Source organism: Xenopus tropicalis, chromosome 1 (assembly GCF_000004195.4).
Source record: "Xenopus tropicalis strain Nigerian chromosome 1, UCB_Xtro_10.0, whole genome shotgun sequence".
In the NCBI taxonomy this organism is placed as follows: domain Eukaryota; kingdom Metazoa; phylum Chordata; class Amphibia; order Anura; family Pipidae; genus Xenopus; species Xenopus tropicalis.
Genome location: NC_030677.2, coordinates 11,391,064 through 11,417,526, shown reverse-complemented (window position 1 = coordinate 11,417,526; position 26,463 = coordinate 11,391,064). Strand labels below are relative to the sequence as shown.

The following is a 26,463-nucleotide window of genomic DNA, read 5'->3' as shown; positions in this document are numbered from 1 at the left end:
TTATATTAAAGTTCTTCTACAAATATTATTCATCTTGTAGTATTAAAAAATAATTCAGCAAGTTTTTGTTTTCCTTTGTCATTCTTTGTTTTTCTGTTCTGCCTTGGGGCTGATATAGGCAACGGCCAGAACATGGCTTTCCTATCTCTATCCCCCCCACACTTACCTCTGATTCTACTCTCACACCAGGGATGGAAGAGACGGCATCAAATCCTTTGTCTCTTGTCTGTCCCACCCATGCTTACCTCTGCTTTTGTTCTAGATCCAGACAGAAGAAGGCAGCATCTGAGTCTAGCTTTTCTCATGTCTGCCCCACCCCTGCTTAATTCTACTTATATTCTATAAATAGGGCGATTGTGGCATCAAAACCCGACTTATCCCTTATCTGTCCCACCCATGCTTACCTCTGCTTTTGTTCTAGATCCAGACAGGAGGTAGTGGCATCTGTGCCTGGCTTCTCTCATGTCTGCCCCACTGCTGCTTAATTCTGCTTCTATTTTAGAACTAGGGGGATTGGGGCATTAAAACCTCACTTGTCTCTTGTCTGTCCCACCCATGCTTTCCTCTGCTTTTGTTCTAGATCCAGACAGGAGGGTGCGGCATCTGAGTCTGGCCTTGTTCATGCCTGCTCCACCCCTGCTTAATTTTGCTTCTATTCTAGAACCAGGGGGGCGGGAGGTATCAGAACCTGGTTTATCTCATGTCTTCCCCACCCCTGCTTAATTCTGTTTTTATTCAAGAACCTGGGGGTGAGAGGAATCAGAACCTGACTTATCTCTTATTTCTCCCACCCATATTTACTGCTTTTTTTCTAGATCCAGACAGGAGGTGGCGGCATCCGTGCCTGACTTCCCTCATGTCTGCCCCACCCCTGACTAATTCTGCTTCTATTCTAGAACCAAGGGGACATGGGCATCAGAACCTGACTTGTCTCTTGTCTGTCCCACCTGTGCTTTTGTTCTAGATGCAAACAGGAGGAGACAGCATCTGAGTCTGGCTTATCTCATATCAGCCCCACCCCAGCTTAATTCTGCTTCTGTTCTATAACCAGGCAAAGGAAAGGAGGCACCATCATCTGGTTTCTCTGTTCTGGAAAGAGGGAGGATGTCAGCTCTTTGCCACATTCTCCATAGGAGGGTGAAACTTTTCCTACAGACATCTCCCACCCCTCCAAAGTATTGGCGCCTGGGGTAAAGGTCTTGTCTTGCCTCCAAATATGCCCCTGGCCTCCCTACAGCCTTATGTTTTAAAAGTTGCTTGTTTCTACTTAAGATCTCTCCAGATCCCTAAAAGTTTTGCTTTGTAATAAAGAAACCAGATAACAATAATAATTAAATGTAGATGCACAATAAAGAGGTGGCAAATTCCACCATGGTTGATAACTTGTTTACATGGAATTGATCGAACCTGCTATAACTCTCCTATCCGGCACTCACAACACTCTGCTCTAGTGGTTAATGGCAGTTGTTGCTTTAAGAATATAACCTATTAAAGTACTTGTAGTGTAGTTTATTGTGTAGCATTTCCCCTTTATCTCTGCTTCCAGTGTTGTTGAGAGAAAACCCAATGTACCTACTCCCTTCTTAGAAATGTCTTAGTGATAACCTTCTAATATCTGTTCTTGTTAAATGGCAGCTTTAATCTATTGACGGCATAGAATCTAAATGCAGCCCGAGCTGCAACTCTGTAAAGAGAATGCAAAGTGGGGGCAGCGTGTTCAGTCGCTCGGAAAATAGATAGGGAGTTCTCTCCGGATAATGCAGAAAACCCACGGAAAGTCTCACAAGGCCGTCAGGGCTTAACCTACGGCTTCGCTTATCTCCCAGCTTGGGCCTTTGGGAAGGCTGCAAATTGTAATTACTTTTTTTTGGTAATCAAAGGTGCTTTCTATGGGATGCATGGAAGTATGTTCTTCAAAAGGACTAAAAAAAAAATAAGTGGGGCGGAAAGATCTGCAACCTGAAGTGCAGGGGCCATTCTCACACTTATGAAGGCCTACAGTGGGGAAAAAATGGTCAACTGCAATGTTCCTTAGCTGAGGCCCATCAGGAGATCTTCTTAAATAAACAGTTTTAGGGCATAGTGTTTGATTGGTAAATAAACTGGCAAGTCAAACTCTATGTAATGATTGTGCTGCCCAAGACCAGAACGAATGCCAGGAACAAGCTGCCGAATTATTACTGGTCGGTGTGTTGAATCCCTTTGGTAATGCTGGGCTTTAGTGTAGGGCAGTGATCCCCAACCAGTGGCTCAGGGGCAACATGTTGCTCCCCAACCCCTTGGATGTTGCTCTCAGTGCCCCCAAACCAGGGAGTTATTTTTGAATTCCTGACTTGGGGGCAAGTTTTGGTTGAATAAAAACAAGATTTCCTATCAAATAAAGCCCCTGTAAGCTGATAGGGTGCATAGAGGCCCCTAATAGCCAATCACAGCCCTTATTTGGCTCCTCCATTAACTTTTATGGTGCTTGTGTTGCTCTCCAAGTCTATTTACATTTGACTGTGGCTCAAGAGTAAGAAAGGTTGGGGACCCCTGGGGTGAAGTTGATTTTGAAAAGAGGTTGCCTGCTTTTTAAGTGACATGGTTAGAGTGTTGGATATTGTTTTTGAGTGATATCGTTAGAGTGTTGGATCCCTCGAGCAATGCTGGACTTTGGGGTAGGTCGAGGCTGATTTTGAAAGGAGGTTACCTACTTTGGATATTATATTGTTAAAGTGTTGGATCCCTCAGGCAATGCTGGGCTTTGGGGCAGGTCAATGTTGATTCTGAAGGGAGGTCACCTACTTTGGAAACAATATGGTTAGAATGTCAGATCCCTACAGCAATGCTGGGCTTTGGGGTAGATTGAGGGTTATTCTGAAGGAGGCCACCTACTTTGAAAATGATATGGTTAGAATGTCGGATTCCTCCAGCAATGCTGGGCTTTGGGGTAGGCTGAGATTGATTCTGAAGGAGGCCACCTACTTTGAAAATGATATGGTTAGAATGTCGGATTCCTCCAGCAATGCTGGGCTTTGGGGTAGGCTGAGATTGATTCTGAAGGAGGCCACCTACTTTGAAAATGATATGGTTAGAATGTCAGATTCCTCCAGCAATGCTGGGCTTTGGGGAAGGCTGAGATTGATTCTGAAGGAGGCCACCTACTTTGAAAATGATATGGTTAGAATGTCGGATTCCTCCAGCAATGCTGGGCTTTGGGGTAGGTTGAGGGTGATTCTGAAAGGAGGTCACCTACTTTGAAAATGATATGGTTAGAATGTCAGATTCCTCCAGCAATGCTGGGCTTTGGGGTGGGCTGAGATTGATTCAGATGGGGTTTTTTGCCTTCCTCTGGATCAACTAGTAGTTAGGCAGGTTATATATAGGCATTATGGTTGAACTTGATGGACGTATGTCTTTTTTCAACCCAACTTACTATGTTACTATGTTACTATGATTCTGAAGGAGGCCACCTACTTTGAAAATGATATGGTTAGAATGTCAGATTCCTCCAGCAATGCTGGGCTTTGGGGTAGGTTGAGGGTGATTCTGAAAGGAGGTCACCTACTTTGGAAATGATACTACAGAACACTGTTTGTCAAAGTGTGAGGTTAGTCTATTCTGTAAGCATAACCTCCAGTAGTCATTCTAGTTGAGCCACCTTTGAATCGTGGACCTCAGAGACATTTCAGTTGGATTGGGGATGTGTCTAATGGTGGCTGGGTGTGGTCAGGCAGTTGAGGAGGTGGCCTAAACTTACACAAACCAGTAGTTATGGTTGTGCCTCCACAAAATCTGTCAAAAGGCAGTCTAGATGCTAGACTAATTATCTAAAATGATTAAAGATAAAACCCAGTTGTCCAATGGAGGTAATGCAAAACTGTAATGTTTTTACCTGTAAGGTTATAGTATTGTGTAGCACTTTTTGAATTGGGCAAGCCTATAGTGTTGCCTATGATTACAGGCTGAGAATGGACTCTCATTGCAGAGCACTTAAACAACAGCTTAGACTGCATCAGTCAATACCTCCCAGCCAGGCCTTCCGGATGGCGAGTCTGCATTGCTCAGATTCTATGGATTCCTTTATTCTCATTTGTCTCATCTTAAACAGTAAGAAAGGATATTTCTGTCAATATCATGTGGCTTTCTGCAATATGTAAAAAGTAAAGAAAGAAACCGCCCATGAGTTTTATGGGGAACATGACTTCTCTTTATGCACAGTTTGCAACACAATTCAATTTGCACCCTAGGTACATTCTACTGGAATATTCCCAGCTTCCATTTATATATGCCTTTGTGGGCTCTGCTGGTTTTGTTCCCCAGATTAGGGGTCTCCCCAGATTAGGGGTTGGTAGCACTAGATAGGTACCTAATATATAGGGGCAGAGACAGGGGAAAGTGTTGGAAGGGTTACTGCCTGCCCTGCTCTCATTTCCCTACAGAAATAGGGGTTGGTAGCACTAGGTAGGTACCTAATATATAGGGGCAGAGACAGGGGAAAGTGTTGGAAGGGTTACTGCCTGCCCTGCTCTCATTTCCCTACAGAAATAGGGGTTGGTAGCACTAGGTAGGTACCTAATATATAGGGACAGAGACAGGGGAAAGTGTTGGAAGGGTTACTGCCTGCCCTGCTCTCATTTCCCTACAGAAATAGGGGTTGGTAGCACTAGGTAGGTACCTAATATATAGGGGCAGAGACAGGGGAAAGTGTTGGAAGGGTTACTGCCTGCCCTGCTCTCATTTCCCTACAGAAATAGGGGTTGGTAGCACTAGGTAGGTACCTAATATATAGGGACAGAGACAGGGGAAAGTGTTGGAAGGGTTACTGCCTGCCCTGCTCTCATTTCCCTACAGAAATAGGGGTTGGTAGCACTAGGTAGGTACCTAATATATAGGGGCAGAGACAGGGGAAAGTGTTGGAAGGGTTACTGCCTGCCCTGCTCTCATTTCCCTACAGAAATAGGGGTTGGTAGCACTAGGTAGGTACCTAATATATAGGGGCAGAGACACGGGAAAGTGTTGGAAGGGTTACTGCCTGCCCTGCTCTCCCTTCCCTGCATTTGAATCCTTGTACAACCAATGAAGCTGGAAGTTCCTTGTTGCTCCATATGAGGACATTACATTGGAAGCGCAGGGCACTGTGTAGCTGTAGGTGGGTTATTTTTATCCGATTGCCTCGGGCACCAGAAACAAACGCACTTCAGGCAATTCTGGGGAGAATTCTAACAAAACCAGCAGAGCCCACAAAGGCACATATAAATGGAAGCTGGAAATGTTCCAGTAATACAATCTTATCAGCTTGCAGGGAATGAAGAACGGACGGGCATAATATGTATATATGTGAGAGCTAATCTGATAAGTCTGGCATTGTTAGGAGTCGTATTTGCTACTTGCTGGCAGAGACGTCCATAAATATCCGGATTCGTTGGGGCAGGTCAGACAGTTTGGGCCATACTCCCTGCCCATCCCGGCCTGTGTGGCATCTTTACAGACAGTTTGCAATTGGTTTCCATTTTTTATCTTTTGTGGTTTATCAGTTATTTCGCTTTATGTTCAGAAACTCTCCAGTTTGGAATTTCAGCAGCTTTCTGGTTGCTAGGGTCCTGTTTACCTAAGCAACAAAGCAGTGCTTTTATTATGAGAGACAGGAATATGAATAGTAGAGGGGCTGGATAAAAAGATAAGGAATACAATGAAACAATAACAACAAAATTAAAAAGTTCACAGGGCAATAGATTTTTATTTTTTGGTTGCCGGGGTCAGTGGAAAGCTGCAAAGATGTAGCAGATAAAGGCAAATAATTTAAATTGCGATGGTGAAATGTGGAAATTCACCGGCGAAAAAAAGTGGCTCATCGATTGGCTGGGAGAAAAAAATCCCATCAACCTTTGAATGTGGCCCCCCCGTGGATGTTAAGTTGGCTCGGCGGGCCCCTACCCTACGGTCTGTTCAATCTCTCTAGGGCTAAACGTGCCAATTTTGGGCAAAAAAGGTGGGTTGTACTCAGTATTGTCAGCTTTGCCGCCTTTACTATATCATGTGGTTTGGTGATTATATACAGGTATGGGACCTGTTATCCAGAATGCTTGGGACCTGGGGTTTTCTAGATAAGGGATCTTTCCATAATTTGGATCTCCATAACTTAAGTCTGCTAAAAATCATTTAAATATTGAATAAACCCATTAGGATTGTTTCGCCTCCAATAAGGGGTAATTATATCTTAGTTGGGATCAAGTACAGGTACTGTTTTATTATTACAGAGAAAAGGGAATCATTTAACCATTAAATAAACCCAATAGGGCTGTTCTGCCCCCAATAAGGGGTAATTATATCTTAGTTGGGATCAAGTACAGGTACTGTTTTATTATTACAGAGAAAAGGGAATCATTTAACCATTAAATAAACCCAATAGGGCTGTTCTGCCCCCAATAAGGGGTAATTATATCTTAGTTGGGATCAAGTACAGGTACTGTTTTATTATTACAGAGAAAAGGGAATCATTTAACCATGAAATAAACCCAATAGGGCTGTTCTGCCCCAATAAGGGGTAATTATATCTTAGTTGGGATCAAGTACAGGTACTGTTTTATTATTACAGAGAAAAGGGAATCATTTAACCATTAAATAAACCCAATAGGGCTGTTCTGCCCCCAATAAGGGGTAATTATATCTTAGTTGGGATCAAGTACAGGTACTGTTTTATTATTACAGAGAAAAGGGAATCATTTAACCATGAAATAAACCCAATAGGGCTGTTCTGCCCCAATAAGGGGTAATTATATCTTAGTTGGGATCAAGTACAGGTACTGTTTTATTATTACAGAGAAAAGGGAATCATTTAACCATTAAATAAACCCAATAGGGCTGTTCTGCCCCCAATAAGGGGTAATTATATCTTAGTTGGGATCAAGTACAGGTACTGTTTTATTATTACAGAGAAAAGGGAAATCATTTTTAAAAATTGGAATTATTTTCTTATAATGGAGTCTATGGGAGATGGCCTTTCCATAATTCGGAACTTTCTAGATAAGGGGTTTCCGAATAAGGGATCCAATACCTGTATATATATATATATATATATATATATATATATATATATATATATGTAGAAAAAAGCCGGCACTCACGTAATATCAGAGTCAATAGTGCCTGGGTGCAGTATATAGGTAAGTATATACAGAGAAGAGAAGAAATGCCGCACTCACAGGTCTTAGTGAAAAAATAAAGAAAATTTATTCAGACAGACTAACGTTTCGGCTGGATCCCCAGCCTTTCTCATATATATATATATATACAGTAATACAAAGCAACCTGTACCTTCTTATAAGCTGTATAGACAATATTCAAAACAATATTCCCGCAAGAAGATGAATTTATTGGGAGAATATAGTGGATTCCTTCATGATGTCCCCGAGGCACAGTGGAGTAGAAGACGTTACTCGCTCTCGTTTCTCTGAGAATCCTAGAAATGTATCATGAAATCCTCAGATCTGATTCCATTACTGCCCAAATCATATCCCCATGACAACAAATGGACCTGCCAAGCAAAGACCGTTCCAACTTGACTGATGGTAATTGTAATTCAGGCCAATGACCATTCAGTCTGATTGAGCCACGAGCTTCATTATTATCCGAGCGCAAGCTGTGTCGCTCACTGCTATGGATCCGATGGCGGCACAGGATTGATTTCAGCTGCTTATAAGACTAGAGGTCAGAACAAGTGTGGCGTGGGCACCAGGCTGGTTTTAATTTCTTTTTTCAATTATTTTATTGCAGCTTTGGAATGCTCGTCCCAACAACAACAAGTCAACTGCTGGTCATTCAATTAGTCTAGCTCAAAGGGGCTCATCGTTTAAAAGGACATCAAGAGAGTGATTGGCTCTAGCTACAGTGTATATACTGGGAAAGGACTGTGGGATAGCAGGTATAGTAGGGAGAGATGGTGCCTATAGTAGCAGTGGGGGGATAATAGCCTCTGGGAAGGGACTGGGGCTGTGGGATAGCAGGTATAGTAGGGAGAGATGGTGCCTATAGTAGCAGTGGGGGGATAATAGCCTCTGGGAAGGGACTGGGGCTGTGGGATAGCAGGTATAGTAGGGAGAGATGGTGCCTATAGTAGCAGTGGGGGGATAATAGCCTCTGGGAAGGGACTGGGGCTGTGGGATAGCAGGTATAGTAGGGAGAGATGGTGCCTATAGTAGCAGTGGGATAATAGCCTCTGGGAAGGGACTGGGGCTGTGGGATAGCAGGTATAGTAGGGAGAGATGGTGCCTATAGTAGCAGTGGGGGGATAATAGCCTCTGGGAAGGGACTGGGGCTGTGGGATAGCAGGTATAGTAGGGAGAGATGGTGCCTATAGTAGCAGTGGGGGGATAATAGCCTCTGGGAAGGGACTGGGGCTGTGGGATAGCAGGTATAGTAGGGGGAGATGGTGCCTATAGTAGCAGTGGGGGGATAATAGCCTCTGGGAAGGGACTGGGGCTGTGGGATAGCAGGTATAGTAGGGAGAGACGGTGCCTATAGTAGCAGTGGGGGGGATAATAGCCTCTGGGAAGGGACTGGGGCTGTGGGATAGCAGGTATAGTAGGGAGAGATGGTGCCTATAGTAGCAGTGGGGGGATAATAGCCTCTGGGAAGGGACTGGGGCTGTGGGATAGCAGGTATAGTAGGGAGAGATGGTGCCTATAGTAGCAGTGGGATAATAGCCTCTGGGAAGGGACTGGGGCTGTGGGATAGCAGGTATAGTAGGGAGAGATGGTGCCTATAGTAGCAGTGGGGGGATAATAGCCTCTGGGAAGGGACTGGGGCTGTGGGATAGCAGGTATAGTAGGGAGAGATGGTGCCTATAGTAGCAGTGGGATAATAGCCTCTGGGAAGGGACTGGGGCTGTGGGATAGCAGGTATAGTAGGGAGAGATGGTGCCTATAGTAGCAGTGGGGGGATAATAGCCTCTGGGAAGGGACTGGGGCTGTGGGATAGCAGGTATAGTAGGGAGAGATGGTGCCTATAGTAGCAGTGGGGGGATAATAGCCTCTGGGAAGTAATTTACTTCTCCATGCCTTAACTTATTAACTTTAAATAAACCCAATAGGGCTGTTCTGCCCCAATAAGGGGTAATTATATCTTAGTTGGGATCAAGTACAGGTACTGTTTTATTATTACAGAGAAAAGGGAATCATTTAACCATGAAATAAACCCAATAGGGCTGTTCTGCCCCAATAAGGGGTAATTATATCTTAGTTGGGATCAAGTACAGGTACTGTTTTATTATTACAGAGAAAAGGGAATCATTTAACCATGAAATAAACCCAATAGGGCTGTTCTGCCCCCAATAAGGGGTAATTATATCTTAGTTGGGATCAAGTACAGGTACTGTTTTATTATTACAGAGAAAAAGTAAATCATTTTAAAAAATTTGAATTATTTGATTAAAATGGAGTCTATGAGAGATGGCTTCCCTTTAATTCCCTTATTTGCACTTATAGATTTCTCTGTTCCTTAATGAATCCAATTATGTGGCACAATGGCATTTCCAAATGCCTGAGATGAGGTTTCTGTAAAGGTGAAGCTGAATATTTAGCAGAATGTAGGTATTTTCGCTGCTGGCAGATACAATTCCCCCAGTGGCAGCTTCTCCTCGGCTCTCGCTTTATGGCGCCGTTTCTTGGCGGCTCTCAGTAAGTAGGCTGCATGGCGCAGAGATGAATAGTATTAGTCTAATCAGCGAGGCAATAAGGCAGGGCACCGGAGTGGAAGGATGGCATTATAACTGGGAGAAGTCGGCATTAGACTAAAATGTCAGCTCTTCCTCCTCTCAGGCCATTGGCTGTTCCCTGCAGTTGGCTGATCCATTAGGAGAAGGAATGGTTAAACCTGAGCGCTGGCATTTACACGGAGCAACTGCCTGAGTAAATACACAAAGGCTTGGAAATATGTAATTCAGTGTATTGATATTTCCCATGATCCTGCACTCTGTAGGGCAGATTGGTTCCTAGGGGTTTTATTAGGAGCCTATTTATCAATGGGTGAAAATTATATCTCACTGTGTGATAAATGCGCGTCTAAATATGCACCGAAGCCACAACTCTGGGATCCCGCCAAACCCTGACTCCTTTTGTGAAATTTTCCGGCCGAATCCTGAACTGAATCCCAATTTGTATAGGCAAACTAGGTACCGAAGGGGCAAAAGAGAACCATGTGCGTGGCAGGAAAATATCAACTTCTGTGATTATGTGACCAAAAGTCACCTGACTTATTGATTATAAAAATAATCAATAACAAAGTTATGAAATAAAGGTCCGATTATTTAAATAATCTCTCTCTCAAAAAAAGTACAATTTAATTGGCTGTTGCCATAAAAGTGAAACGGGTCCTTTTAATTTAAGTCCCATAGCGGCTGATTTACTACAATTTGTTTTTGTCTGACCTTGAAAGTCATATAAACCCGACATGGTATGAATTTGTATTAAACTCCATCAATGCTGTATTTATAAAATATCACGATAATGCTTTACATTCAAAAATCTCGAATTTTTCGAGCTGAAAGTATTGTTAAAATTCGAAAAATTTGAATTCAAACTAATGTTGGTTTCCACAAATCCTCTTTTTATTTTTCCCAAACAGGAATTGCTCAAGCGGCCATTTTAGAAGCATTGGTGCGCATTCTTGCAAAACAATGTGTTTAAGTTTCACTTGAAATTGGGTGAAATAGAAAACAATGATGGGATTAACTTCTCCTTGAAACTGGGTGAAACAGAAAACAATGAGGGGATTAATTTCCCCTTGAAACTGGGTGAAACATAAAACAACGAGGGGATTAATTTCCCCTTGAAACTGGATGAAACAGAAAACAACGAGGGGATTAATTTCCCCTTAAAACTGGGTGAAACAGAAAACAATGAGGGGATTAATTTACCCTTGAAACTGGATGAAACAGAAAACAACGAGGGGGTTAATTTCCCCTTGAAACTGGATGAAACAGAAAACAACGAGGGGATTAATTTCCCCTTGAAACTGGATGAAACTGAAAACAACGAGGGGATTAATTTCCCCTTGAAACTGGGTGAAACAGAAAACAATGAGGGGATTAATTTCCCCTTGAAACTGGGTGAAACAGAAAACAATGAGGGGATTAACTTTCCCTTGAAACTGGGTGAAACAGAAAACAATGAGTGGATTAATTTCCCCTTGAAACTGGGTGAAACAGAAAACAATGACGGGATTAACTTTCCCTTGAAACTGGGTGAAACAGAAAACAATTAGGGGATTAATTTCCCCTTGAAACTGGGTGAAACAGAAAACACTGAGGGGATTAATTTCCCCTTGAAACTGGGTGAAACAGAAAACAATGAGGGGATTAATTTCCCCTTGAAACTGGGTGAAACAGAAAACAATGAGGGGATTAATTTCCCCTTGAAACTGGGTGAAACAGAAAACAACGAGGGGATTAATTTCCCCTTGAAACTGGATGAAACAGAAAACAACGAGGGGATTAATTTCCCCTTGAAACTGGGTGAAACAGAAAACAATGAGGGGATTGATTTCCCCTTGAAACTGGGTGAAACAGAAAACAACGAGGGGATTAATTTCCCCTTGAAACTGGGTGAAACAGAAAACAATGAGTGGATTAATTTCCCCTTGAAACTGGGTGAAACAGAAAACAATGACGGGATTAACTTTCCCTTGAAACTGGGTGAAACAGAAAATAATTAGGGGATTAATTTCCCCTTGAAACCGGGTGAAACAGAAAACAATGAGGGGATTAATTTCCCCTTGAAACTGGGTGAAACAGAAAACACTGAGGGGATTAATTTCCCCTTGAAACTGGGTGAAACAGAAAACAATGAGGGGATTAATTTCCCCTTGAAACTGGGTGAAACAGAAAACAATGAGGGGATTAATTTCCCCTTGAAACTGGGTGAAACAGAAAACAACGAGGGGATTAATTTCCCCTTGAAACTGGATGAAACAGAAAACAAAGAGGGGATTAATTTCCCCTTGAAACTGGGTGAAACAGAAAACAATGAGGGGATTAATTTCCCCTTGAAACTGGGTGAAACAGAAAACAATGACGGGATTAACTTTCCCTTGAAACTGGGTGAAACAGAAAACAATGAGTGGATTAATTTCCCCTTGAAACTGGGTGAAACAGAAAACAATGACGGGATTAACTTTCCCTTGAAACTGGGTGAAACAGAAAACAATGAGGGGATTAATTTCCCCTTGAAACTGGGTGAAACAGAAAACAACGAGGGGATTAATTTCCCCTTGAAACTGGATGAAACAGAAAACAACGAGGGGATTAATTTCCCCTTGAAACTGGGTGAAACAGAAAACAATGAGGGGATTGATTTCCCCTTGAAACTGGGTGAAACAGAAAACAACGAGGGGATTAATTTCCCCTTGAAACTGGGTGAAACAGAAAACAATGAGTGGATTAATTTCCCCTTGAAACTGGGTGAAACAGAAAACAATGATGGGATTAACTTTCCCTTGAAACTGGGTGAAACAGAAAATAATTAGGGGATTAATTTCCCCTTGAAACCGGGTGAAACAGAAAACAATGAGGGGATTAATTTCCCCTTGAAACTGGGTGAAACAGAAAACACTGAGGGGATTAATTTCCCCTTGAAACTGGGTGAAACAGAAAACAATGAGGGGATTAATTTCCCCTTGAAACTGGGTGAAACAGAAAACAATGAGGGGATTAATTTCCCCTTGAAACTGGGTGAAACAGAAAACAACGAGGGGATTAATTTCCCCTTGAAACTGGGTGAAACAGAAAACAATGACGGGATTAACTTTCCCTTGAAACTGGGTGAAACAGAAAACAATGAGGGGATTAATTTCCCCTTGAAACTGGGTGAAACAGAAAACAATGAGGGGATTAATTTCCCCTTGAAACTGGGTGAAACAGAAAACACTGAGGGGATTAATTTCCCCTTGAAACTGGGTGAAACAGAAAACACTGAGGGGATTAATTTCCCCTTGAAACTGGGTGAAACAGAAAACAACGAGGGGATTAATTTCCCCTTGAAACTGGGTGAAACGGAAAACAATGAGTGGATTAATTTCCTCTTGAAACTGAGTGAAACAGAAAACAATGACGGGATTAACTTTCCCTTGAAACTGGGTGAAACAGAAAACAATGACGGGATTAACTTTCCCTTGAAACTGGGTGAAACAGAAAACAATGAGGGGATTAACTTTCCCTTGAAACTGAGTGAAACAGAAAACAATGACGGGGTTAACTTTCCCTTGAAACTGGGTGAAACAGAAAACAATGACGGGATTAACTTTCCCTTGAAACTGAGTGAAACAGAAAACAATGAGGGGATTAACTTCCCCTTGAAAATGTGCCAAGGACAGGCTGTCACTGACTATTCTATTCCTCTACTATTCTAAGCCTCCATAGGGCTCAATGGTACTCAACAGATCAATCTGCCGAATTATTTTTTTTTACAAAAAAAATAACATTATTTTCCGGTTCCTTGGGGGTAATTACACGATAACAATATCCGGGTTAGGGGAACTCAGTGTTGTGTTAGGGTCTCGTATCCTTGCCGGGGGCAATTACCCCTCCAGGGGCAGCTTTACTCACCCTCTGTCCTGTCATTTCCCAGGTCACTACCCTCGTCAACACCAGCAACAAAGGCCCCTCTGGTAAAAAGAAAGGGAGGTCGAAGAAGGCCCACGTGCTGGCAGCTTCCGTGGAACAGGCCACCCAGAACTTCCTGGAGAAGGGCGAGCAGATCGCCAAGGAAAGTCAGGATCTCAAGGAGGAGCTCATCTCTGCTGTGGAAGACGTCCGGAAACAAGGTAAAGGTCCTGAAATGTATCTCTCCCCCCCCCCCCATTAAATAAGTTAGGCCTATCATTTTCAATGTCAATTCAAAAATATGCAGCCTTTTTGGGATGTTTAATGGAATAATAATACTTGGTGACTTAAACCCACAATTTCCTGCTGCACACGTGATGCCAATAAAGAAAGGAACATCCCAGTGCAATGCATTGTGGGTTATGTAGTACCTCCATGCTGTCTGTAAGCTGGGGAGAAGTTGTTACAATCTGTAACATCAGTGTTTTAGTCCCTCCTCCCCTGCCAGGATTTCAAATGATGCAGAAACGCAGCTACCACGTGACTCTTTTGACACACACAACTTTTTTTGGCATGACCGTTTTTTTTGTGTCAGTTTTGGCAAAAAAAAATAAAATTGTCAATGTTCAAATTTTCACAGCAAAGATGAGCGAATCTGTCCCGTTAAGCTTCGCCGAAAAATTCACTAAACAGCATCAAAATCTGTGAAACGCCTTTGTTGCGCGATTTTTTTTTGTCGCCCATGTCCATTTTTACGTGCCCATTTTTGATGCGACTGCGACTTTTTTTGACATACAACAAATTTTTTGGCACCAAATTTTCTCTGAACTTTTGCAAAACAATTCGCCAATGGCGAAATGCAGAAATTTGCTTCAAATCTATGGCAGCCGAACAAATTCACTCATCACTAGCCCTAGATGCAAGTGGTGGGTAAATGAGCCCTAAGTATTGATGAGCGAAACACATTTGTCGAGCAATTTATTTGTCGCTCGCGTCTTTTTTAGTCACCCGCTTCTTTTTTAGTTGCCCGCTTCTTTTTTTAGTTGCCCGCTTCTTTTTTAGTTGCCCACTTCTTTTTTGTCGCTTGCGTCTTTTTTAGTCACCCGTTTCTTTTTTAGTTGCCCACTTCTTTTTTGTCGCTCGCGTCTTTTTTAGTCACCCGCTTCTTTTTTCTTTAGCATGCGCAAACCTTTAATCTCCCATACGGAGCAGTGGGGAGAGGTCCCGACTGCTCCGTATGGGAGCCAAATTTAAAAATTTTGTTGCGGCGGGGCGGCATGCCGCCCCTAAACTTCTGCCGTCCTAGGCCCGGGCCTTTGTGGCCTTTCCACAAATCCGGGCCTGTTTTTAGTTGCTCACTTCTTTTTTAGTTGCTCACTTCTTTTTTGTCGCTCGCGTCTTTCTTAGTCACCCACTTCTTTTTTAATTGCCCACTTCTTTTTTGTCGCTCGCGTCTTTTTTAGTCACCCGCTTCTTTTTTAGTTGCCCACTTCTTTTTTGTCGCCCGTGCTTTTTTAATGTGACCGTGCCCTGTTTTGCCGTGACCCCACCCTTTTTTGATACGACCGCGCACAAATTTGACCACAGCAAATTTTCACGGAAGTTCGCTAAACAATTTGCCAATGGCGGAATGTGGAGATTCGCTGTGAATCCATGCCTGGCGAAAAAAGGACTTGCATCCGGTGCATAGGTAAATGAGCCCCCCCAATCTCACAGCTTCCTCCTACATAACAGATACATCTGCGCAGGGTCTTTATTTCCTATAAATATAATCACTGCCCCCCCCCAGATTTAATCCCGCCCCCCAAGACAGTTCCAGCATTGCTATATCATCAATCAGGCCGCCATCCCAGCGCCATGGGTAACCTCTGAGACTGTATAAAAACATCCAAAACTAAAAGGTTTGCCCCCAAAGCTGTGAGGCTCCAGCTCTGGATCAGCGGACCGGTCCGTTTCCCCTGCTGTGTCGGTACCCTGGGGCCACTGAGATTTAATTGGCTCTGACTCCCACATAGGAGAAGGGGCTCGTGCCAATCCGACTATGAAATATGATCAAGTTATGAACTAAATATGCAATGAGTTCCCTTGGCATTATCAGCCTCTTCCTGGCAGGCACCGAACGTGAAGTTCAATTTTATTTTCTTTGATATTTTGCCCCCAAACAGCCAGAAACCATAGGAAAAATATGTATGGCCTCTTTTTTACAATACATATTACCAGCTAATGTATATATCACCGCTGTCTCCCTGCTGAGAGAGAGAGGAAAAACACAGGTTTTCTATTTCTGGGTGATGCAGCTGTTGGAGTTCCAGTTAAAGGGAAACTATACCCCCAAACAATGTAGGTTCCTATATAAATATATAGCATAAACAGCTCATAGGTAAAACCCTGCTTCATCTAAATAAACCATTTTCATATAAATATACTTGTTTAGCAGTATGTGCCATTGGGTAATCCTAAATAGGAAACTGCCATTTTAGGTACTAAGGGCCGCCCCCTGGGATCATAGGAGTCACAGTGCACACAAACAAGCCAAGGCACACATACATGCTAGGCCCCATCAGCCAATGAATGGGCAGAGTTCTGCCTTTTGCTCCCACACTACTTCCTGTTACAGTTAGAGCTGCATCACTTCCTGTCAGCTGATCTCTGAGGGCGCGCACAGCCTGACTGACCCCCCCCCCAACCTATAACAGACAATTTCTCATCTATTCACCTGACTAAATGACTTCTATTCGAGAATTTAATGCAGAAAATGAGAAATCATAGCCATAATCATGGTTGAAGCACAGATTTATGGGATAGAGCAGATAGATACGGCAGCCTTGGGGGCCATGATACCGGCTGATGTTTATGATGCTAATTATCGTATATCATGTGATTACAACCTGCCTTTCTCGGTAGGAAACAGATAATGAGTAACTATGATCTGTATACTGTGTTTATTACAAATCAAGAGGTTATATTGACAAAATGAGAATGTTCAGAGACATTGCATTCATCTTAAAGGGGTTCACTGCCTGGTTGCTAGGTTAAATTGCATCCTAGCAACCAGATAACTGCTGACATTTCAAACTGGAGAGCTGCTGAACAAATAGCTAAATAATTCAAAAACTACAAATAATATAACAGGAAGACCAATTGTCTCAGAATAGCACTCCATTTTAGCAGTCCATATTATACTAAAAGTTATTGTAAAGGTGAACTAGCCCTTTAGAGCTCTTAAAATCGCTTTATATCTATCCTAGATTTCCTTTACTCCCATCTTCATCTGCTGGGAGGCCATTCCCTGTATTTATGACTCTTTCTATGAAGATGTCTTTCCAGGGGGATTGTGTAGGCTGGTCTATAGACTGTTGTTATTCAGTCAATGAAGGCTGATGGGCCTTTTCCAGATTAGCCACATTAGTACAAGCTAGAACGCTATATTTATTCTGCAGAAAGCTTTACCATACCTGAGTAACAGCCCCAGAAGCTCCCTCTGTTTGTTTAAGATAGCAGCTGCCATTTTAGCTTGGATTCCAGGCTGCAGCTTTAGCCGATATGGAATTCTGATGGGAGGGGGAGTGAATTCTGATGGGAGGGGGAGTAAATTCTGATGGGAGGGGGAGTAAATTCTGATGGGAGGGGGAGTGAATTCTGATGAGAGGGGGGAAGGAAACGGGAGGGGAAGAGGGAGAGAGGAAAACTGGACTTGTGCCCGTGCCCTGAAGGATTTTCCAAGAGCAGGAAGTCTGACACAGAAGAACATGTTTACACAAAAGGAGACAAGAAATCCTGTGGTTTTTTTTGATTGAGGACTCTCTTACAGAGGTTTCTGTAGGTGCTTATGGCTGTATTTACATAGACATTACTTAGCTTACTTAGTTTTTACCTTCTCCTTTAATAAACAGGTTCTCCCTTGCGTTCCTAGGACAAAAGGGTTGGACATTCCTACAGTCCCCGGGTCCCATAACTGACAGATAAGTAGTCAGTGGCCTTCTCAGTAGGCCTCATTATGCAGGAACAAGTGGCAGAAGTGATTCCCGTTGCAAAGGAACAATTCCCAGCATGTAGCTCCCAGCAATAAGAAGATTATTTATGGTGAGCGCATCCAGTCTGCTCCTACACAGGCTTAGCCAAGGCTTGGGGAAAGCTCTTAACTGAAAGTCATTATAAATCCCTTGGTAGCCCATGGGCTCATTTATGATATTGCCTTAAATACTCATCGCACGATAACTTCTACAGCAGTTCTATATCAGTTCTACAGCAGTTCCGAAGCCATTGGTGCATGGAAATATCTTATTGAGCTTCCCAGCAGTTCCTCTGTGAGGAGAATATCCCTAAATGGCCCCGGTAGCTCTGCTTTATGGCTCAACAGAAATATCGCACAAATGACCCCTGTGGGCCTTTTTCCATGTACTGTATGAGGGAGTTGGATTTATATCTTGGAGCTGCCACCCTTCGGGGGAGCAGATGTTGCCTTGATTATTTCTCAACAACGTTCCAGTTGTTACATGGCCCTTTGGTTTTTACTGTGGCGCTTAGTAGTGAAAGTTTAATGAGATGCTCTGTGTAGCAGAAGGCGCCCCACATAGACAGGGGCCAAACATACAGCCCTTCCCCTCTTCCTGTGCCACAATAGCTGGGAGACCAGGAGGGGTATGAGGCTTTGACAGTTCCTTGACAGAAGCTCCATGGTGCAGCCACAGCCATCCTGCCTCTGTCCAACCCTTCCCTAGTCTGTAGGTCTTTCCACTCCTCCTGTGCCGTCAGTTCTGCTCTGCACTCATGCCCCGAGACCTCCACGCTGGGTTGCTTTGTGGGTCTCTTTCTCTCCTTGAAGTTACACAGTTAGTTAAGTTAGGTTGAAAAAAGACCAAAGACCATCAAGTTTAACCCCTCCGAAGAAACCCCAGTGCACGAATATACATACGCTCATACCGACCTATCTATATACTCACATATATAAATTCTATACACCAATATATATATACTAACTAGGGGTGCACTGAATCCATCATTTGGTTCGGGATTTGGCCAAGATTAGGATTCGGTCGAATCCATGCCTCTGGCCAAACCGAATCCGAATCCTAAAAATCATGTGTCATTTTGTCACGTAAACACGGACATTGTCCCATTTTCCCCAGATTTAACCCTTCCAAAACCTAATTAACAAATGCTAATTAGGATTCAGATTTGGTTCGGCATTCGGCCGAATCCATTTAGGAAGGGTTTGTGGGTTCGGCCGAATCAAAAAAAGTGGATTCGGTGCATCCCTAATACTAACTGTAGATTTTAGCATCCCAGTAGCCTCTAGTGGCTTTTATTTCATATATATACAATATATATACAATATAGCTGGCCATACACAGGCTGATTTAGGTCCTACAGAGCGTTTCGCCAGCTTTTCTGCCCATTTATGGGCACCCCCGATGGACCTACAATTGGCCAGTTCTCAATTGAGCAGGTTTGATTTTTCTGTTGGATCAGGGACCGCATTGGTTGATCATCAATAATGCGGTCCTTGATCCAACAGCCCATATACCCACCATGGTAATTTGATCACTTGGCCCACGTATCACTCGGTATCGAATTAGCCCAATATTGCCAAACAAGTGGATCACCTCATGTATGGCCACCTTAACTCTGTCCTGCCTCACAACATATTTCTTCTCTCCATCCCTCACCTGCCTGCAGTATGTCACCTTTCTTTACATACATCATCTTCATGTCATGGATTTTATTATTTATTTGTGATTGTTTTTTAGTTATTTGCCTCCTTCTTCTGCCTCTTTGCAGCTTTCAAATGGGGGTCACTGACCCCGGCAGCACAACCCTATTGCTCTGTGAGGCTCCAGTTTTATTGTTATTGTTACTTTTTGTAACTTTCTTATCTATTCAGTCCCTCTACTATTCATATATCATCCTCTCATTCAAACTGCTCCCTGTTGGGCTATTGGGCGCTGTTTGGGCCTCTGTGTACTGGGAATGCCAGGGCCTATTTTGAATCCCAGTCCAGTCCTGTATATGAGGAGGTCAGGCCCAGACTGGCAATCTGTGTGTTCTGGCAAATGCCAAGGGGGGCTGTAAGATGCCATAGACAGTCACTATTTATTGGGCCAGTGGGGGCTGTTTTGGCTTCTATGTACTAGGAATGCCAGGACCTATTTTTAATCCCAGTCCGGACCTGACCTCCACCCCAAACAGCAGTTATCCCCTTCTCAGTAGTACTCGGCTGCCCCCATCCATGTTATCTCCTGACCCAATCTTAGCAGACAAATGAATAAACCAGACACAATATGTGCCCTAATTCCTGTAGGTTTGGGAATGAGTTTCTGTACTCAACTGATACCAAATAAATGTGGCCTTTAAACGGTAAGATTCAGTGCAACAGATAAGACCCAATGCAGGACCATCAGTAACTGTGAGAGATGAAATTTTTTGCGCAAAACTGCCATAAGCACGGATCTTTTATTGAACCGATTTGTCCATATAATAGTCAAAGCCTTTCCTTGCCCGGTGGTAAGAAAAAAAAAAAAATAGAGAGGCGCCTCGGAGCAATAAAACTCGCACAAATTAATGGAAGATAGAGGGAAAACTTTCTCCTTTAGCCTTGGAGAGGCTTCATCTCACACAATAATACATCTAACAAACGATTTGCCGTTGGTTTTTATCTTAGATAAAAAAGGAAGGGGAGAAAGAAGTCGCTGCTATTGAGAACTCTAAAGAGGGACAATTTTAGATCCTCGCTGCTGTAGGTTTAGACCCTTTGAGGGCTCATTATATAAAGTAGCCAAGAAATGTGACATTTGGCGCACGTGGGTAGATATTTCCACAACTTCAACTGCACGTAATTGTAGTGGCACAGTTATAAGCACCCCATAGGAGCCCTATTCTATACCCAGGTGTAGGTACAGGATCCCTTGTGCTGGCCAAGCAAACTGGTGCACTATTAGGGTTGCCACCCAGCTGGTACTTTACTGGCCTAGTTGGCAAAACACCCACCAAGTACCAATATAGTTTCCAGTAAATTTGTAATATCCTTACATTTAGCCCCTGGCCCACCCACCTAAGCCCTTGACCCATCCCAATTTTAAGGTGGCCATACAAGGGCTGATTCTAGCGACAAATACTGGTCCTTTAGACTGATTTGGCAGCTTATCTGAAATCAGGCAGATCTCCAATGGGCAGGCAATTGCACCCATACCCACCGTTCCAATTCGATTGTTTGGCCCCAGAGCCAAACGGCCAAATTAGCCTGATATCCCCTACTCATAGGTGGGAATATCTGGAGAAGATCCGCTCCAAGCAAGCTGATCTTACCGTGTATTGCCACATTTACCCTTTCCCTTCCCCAATCTCCCCTCAATCCACCCTTTAGTACTCCCTTGTGTTATAACCCCGCCCCTTTTGACATCATTCACCCTATGATCACGCCCCTATTTAAGTCATGGCCCATCCTCTTTTGTCACCGCCCCCAGGCGACCCTATGCACCGTGCTACCATAGGTGAGCCGAAAGGACCATATAAATGTGTATGGCATTTGAAAGGCTGTTTTAGCGCCTGTGGATCGCAAATGTGCTCATTTCTCCTATTAGTATTTTTGTCTTTTATTTGGTTTTTTGAATATTTATCTATCACTCTTGATTTGATCCTCTGTGATTATTTTAATGGCTCTTTGAGATCCTGTACTTATCAGTACTAATTCCCAACCCTTCCTATGTATACGGATTTATACAACACAATTTGCCCAAAGACACCAGAACATTTGGCCCCGTGTGGCCGACAAGCTGGGACTCGGTGTTTCTACTGAATCTATTCGCGCTCGGTTCCTCTGAGAACCAGATATTTATGTCACTGTCCTTATTCTCTGGGAGTAATGTATTTCTCCTCAGGATCATTTCCCATATCTCTTTACTACCATTGTAGGAGGGAAAGGCAATTCGGACAGGGCTATTTATTCATATTGTTTTTTCACTTAGGCAAAGTAAATCTCTTTTATTTGGATGTTTCTGCTGCTTCTCATATTCTCTGCCTCCAAACATCGCTCTAGCCGAATATTTCCTCTCCTACTTCAGATACATTGCGGGTCTTTTTAGATTAGTACCTGGATCTGCCCTGGGCACGGGCCCTCTCCTACCCAAATGGGCCATGGCCATTACTCTACAGGAAAGGGCAGCCCAGCTCTGCTACTAGATTTTGTGTGTCAACTGGCCGACTGGGTGCTTTTTTTTTTTTTTTTTTTAAATGTCTTTGGGATCTGTTGGCGCAACCATGAAGCTGGCAATCCAAGCACAGGCCCTTGGATGCCTATATAAAAATTCAGCCTTCTGGCTGTGGAACTGAATGGACCAAATCCATCATGGTTAGATTCAGATGAATACCAAATCCTCAGGATCCATATACTAATTTGCACATTCAGATTTCAGGTCTTTCCTGTCCCCCCCAAAAAAACCTTTCCCCTGCACCTCACCCCTAGTGTGAATCCACCAAAGGCGAAGCGTGGAAATTCACCACAAATCCATGCCTGGCGAAACATTTCGCCCATCACTATTGGAGAACAATACCAGCAGGAAAAATGTTCCTAAGGTTACACATAGGGTCTCTTATTGGTAATTTGGCAGCCCCTATGTGGACTGCCAGCCTACAGGAGGCTCTGTTTGTCAGTAATCCTGGTTTTTATGCAACCAGAACTTGCCCAAAAGTCAGGAATTCAAAAAGAAGAGCAACATCCAAGGGGTTGGGGAGCAACATGTTACTCACAGGGCACTGGTTGGGGATCACTGTCCTACTGGGTTGGGTTTATCAGTAGCAGTTCTTTGAAAACAGAAAGGAGTATTTATAGCATCTAGTCAGTAAAGTGTGGGGATTGCACTGCATCTTTGCTGTGTCAGGTCAGAAAAGCTGAAATAAATTAATATTTAGAGATTGGCAAACTTTTATGCCTGGAAGAGTTTTGCCACAAAATGTGTGGTTTTGCCAGTAGCAACATTTTCCACAAATTCACACTAGAGTTTGCCATTGTTTCTGTTTTGCCAAAAAAAAAACAAAAAAACCCTATGCTCTATTGCTCCAAAAGTTGTCTGCCAATGGGATCAGTGCCCTTCCCAGTATTACCCCTGTCTATTGGGGAACCAAAAACACCTTGATCACAAAGTGATTTTGCCTTCCTATTGGCTGCAAAACAATTTTGCCAAAATGTTGTGGGAAACACTGCAAGTTTGCTCCTCACTATTAGTCTGTATTCCTCCATAGTTCCTGGAATTTCCTAGACCAAGGTCTTGGCTGAAAAAGCCTGACCAGAAAATCATAGCAGAACGGCAAACCATGTTCTTCTTTATAGAAAAATTAAGATCAAAGTTCTCATTGAACCTTATTTACTGCATCTGGAACAGAATAAAAGAGCAGCAACTCATGGTCACAATCTCCACATGTTTAGATACAAATGTCCATAAACTGCAGAAGAAGAAATTCTTGCATCTGTCGTTCCCAGCAGGCTCGCCTCAGACATATCACAGATGATTAACACTCATCATCTCAGAACTGGTTCCAAGAAGAGCGAAATTGTTTAAGATTTGATCACGATAGTGAATAGAAGGTGTAAAGAAAGGCATCTTGTTTAGCTCCATACAAATGTCCGGCCAACTGATATGATGCTTGGCAACTGCTCTAGGAATGTGACGAAATGGGATTGAACCCAACAGCTGGCAGGCTGACTTACTCTGCTCTAAATTGGGGTTTTCAATCTTCCATGTGTCACTTTGTTCAAAGCCAAGGAGAAGGCGAACCTCAGAGCAGCCAGAGAGCTTTATAAATGGCTAATGATTGAGACACACTAGAGGCCTTGTGGCATTTGCTTAGCAAACAAAGGCAGGATATAATTATATCTGACAGATCCATGAATGTTCATCATTTGTACCATAGACCGTGATTATCTTTATAATTATTAACCCTGGAAAGCCAGTCTCATTGGCTCTACAGGCCAACTCACATACGCTGTGGTTCATCAACTGGTTTAGAAAAAAGAACATCACACAGAAAACCTGCTTTATAACACAGGAACCATGGAAACAAAAAGGTATCCATAGATACTATACACTTGCTAGTGGACATGGAACTCACATAACAACTGACCTGTTAGCATCAGTTCTTTATGACACATATTAGGTGGACAATAATGTTTTGTTCCAAAAAAATACCTCAAGTCTGTGAATATTAGAAACTAGTGACTTATCCTATGAGGGAAGATGTTTTGACCCATCCAAAACTCTATGGGGGATGTGCATATCAGTAATGTTTATGTTCTGATACAAATTGAAGAGCAAATGACCAATAATCTGTCTCCATCTCCAGCAGTGGGTCCCAAAATGTTGGCCTTATGTTGCCAAAGTAGTGAAAGGGCCTGAAGGCCAATTCAGATAAAATATGAGGATATTTCCTGTTTCCTGTCTGGAACCTACAAGAGTGATTCCTATAATCATGTTTTAATATATCAGTAACCTTAGCTTAGGAGGTCCTAGACTTTCAACCCCAAAAGTCCAAAAACTTGTGAACATCTAAAGACCTTTAGGCCTGGGATAAATGTTTCTGCCTTATTGCAGCCAGTCGTAATACACATTTACGTAGACCAAACACAGCTACTATATAACCATGTTATTATTGAGGCAGTGTGAGCACCAGATCTACACACCTATAGCAACTAATCAGATTTGGAATGACTAGAACCACCACCAGTGATCAAATTGCCCTCAAAGGCACATTGTATTGTTATAGAGACCTGGTATTTCCTAATTAGTTAAGAAGATCTTTTTCAGATCATTTGATCAGAACCCACGGACCGGGTCAGTCCCCATGATAGATCTCTCGTGGGCGACTAACCGCTCCTTAATGGCTGTCCACTGACGCCATTTAGGAAGCCCTTTGCATCACTTCGTTTTCAGAAGTCGCACAAAGTTGTGCAATGCGACAAACTTTCCACCAGGGAACCACCACCAGTGATCAAATTGCCCTCAAAGGCACATTGCATTGTTAGAGACCTATTTCCTAATTAGTTAAGAAGATCTTTTTCAGATAATTTGATCACATTAATAATATGAAGCTTGTTCAACATTTGCTGAAGATCAACATTTTCTGAGATCTATCATGAGGAACTGACCCGCTCCGTGGGTTCTTACCTTCTTACCTACATTTGTAGGTAAGAAGGTAAGAACCCACCCACGGACACTGACAAACAAATCAGTACCTGTGTGATGGACGAATCTGAAATGAAGGATTAAAAATAATCCTGATCTTTACATAGAAACATGGAAACTTAGGTTAAAAAAAGTCCATCAAGTTCAACCTTTTATGTCTATAGGGAACCTACCGAACTGCTAGTTGTTCCAAAGGAAGGCTCTGAGTCCTTCCTGTCTCCAAAACCGCAATTGAACCAGTCCTTGGATCAACTTTGTACTAAGAACTATCTCCCATAACCCTTTATTCTCTCATTTTCTAAAAAGCCATCCAACCTCTTCTTAAAGCTATATAATTTATCAGCCAGTACAACTGATTCGGGGAGGGAATCCCACAACTTCACAGCTCTCACAGTAACAAATCCTTTCTGAAAATTTAAACAGAACCTCCCTTCTTCTAAACGGAGTGGGTGCCCTCGTGTCCGTTGGAAGGCCCTACTGGTAAATAAAACATTAGAAAGGTTATTATATGATCCCCTTATATATTTATACATAGTTATCATATCACCTCTTAAGCGCCTCTTCTCCAGTGTAAACAGACCCAACTGGGCCAGTCTTTCTTCATAACTGAGACTTTCCATACCCTTTACCAGCTTAGTTGCCCTTCTCTGGACCCTCTCTAACTCAATCATGTCCATGCTGTGCTGCAAGTTAGAGTGACATCCCCCCCCCCTCCCATCAGCCGATCAGCAGAACAATGGGAAGGGTGCAAGATAGCAGCTCCCAGTAGGTATCAGAATAGCACTCAATAGTAAGAAATCCAAGTCCGGCTTGGGACTCCTCCAGTTACATGGGAGTAGGAGAAACAATAGGTTAGCTGAAAGCAGTTCTAATGTGTAGCGCTGGCTCCTTCTGAAAGCTCAGACTCAGGCACACTTTACTGCTGCGCTGCAAGTTGGAGTGATATCCCCCCTCACCCCCAGCAGCCGATCAGCAGAACAATGGGAAGGGAGCAAGATAGCAGCTCCCAGTAGGTATCAGAATAGCACTCAATAGTAAGAAATCCAAGTCCGGCTTGGGACTCCTCCAGTTACATGGGAGTAGGAGAAACAATAGGTTAGCTGAAAGCAGTTCTAATGTGTAGCACTGGCTCCTTCTGAAAGCTCAGACTCAGGCACACTTTACTGCTGCGCTGCAAGTTGGAGTGATATCCCCCCTCACCCCCAGCAGCCGATCAGCAGAACAATGGGAAGGGAGCAAGATAGCAGCTCCCAGTAGGTATCAGAATAGCACTCAATAGTAAGAAATCCAAGTCCGGCTTGGGACTCCTCCAGTTACATGGGAGTAGGAGAAACAATAGGTTAGCTGAAAGCAGGTCTAATGTGTAGCGCTGGCTGAAAGCTCAGACTCAGGCACAAGGCACTGAGATGGCGCCTACACACCAATATTACAGCTACAAATACATTTGTCGATTCAAGAAAAAAGGTTAAATGGCAGAGGGAATTATTTGCTGTGTAAACTGAATGTTAAATAGAAATACAACTTTATTCTGGAGTATGTGCCCATTTGTAGAATTCTAGTGGATAATGTACAGATGAATACTATTATCAAGAGAGAAATTCATGCTATCTGAGGTATTTGACGTTTCTTTGTATAAAGTTCCCATAATTTAACTATGTTGGAATAGATAGACCCCGGGGGTCATTTATCAACAGTGGGCAAATCTTCCCGTGG

The 26,463-nt window shown here is 43.0% G+C and overlaps 1 protein-coding gene across 4 annotated transcripts in view; it reads left to right on the top strand.

The window, feature by feature from the left end:
- Positions 1–26,463, top strand: part of ctnna2 (catenin alpha 2) — a 1,024,232-nt gene that overhangs the window by 128,566 nt on the left and 869,203 nt on the right. For all 4 annotated transcript variants that reach the window (XM_031895802.1, NM_001097305.1, XM_031895831.1 and 1 more), the window contains 1 exon segment: positions 13,602–13,797. In XM_031895802.1, coding sequence (XP_031751662.1) covers positions 13,602–13,797 — 196 coding nt within the window.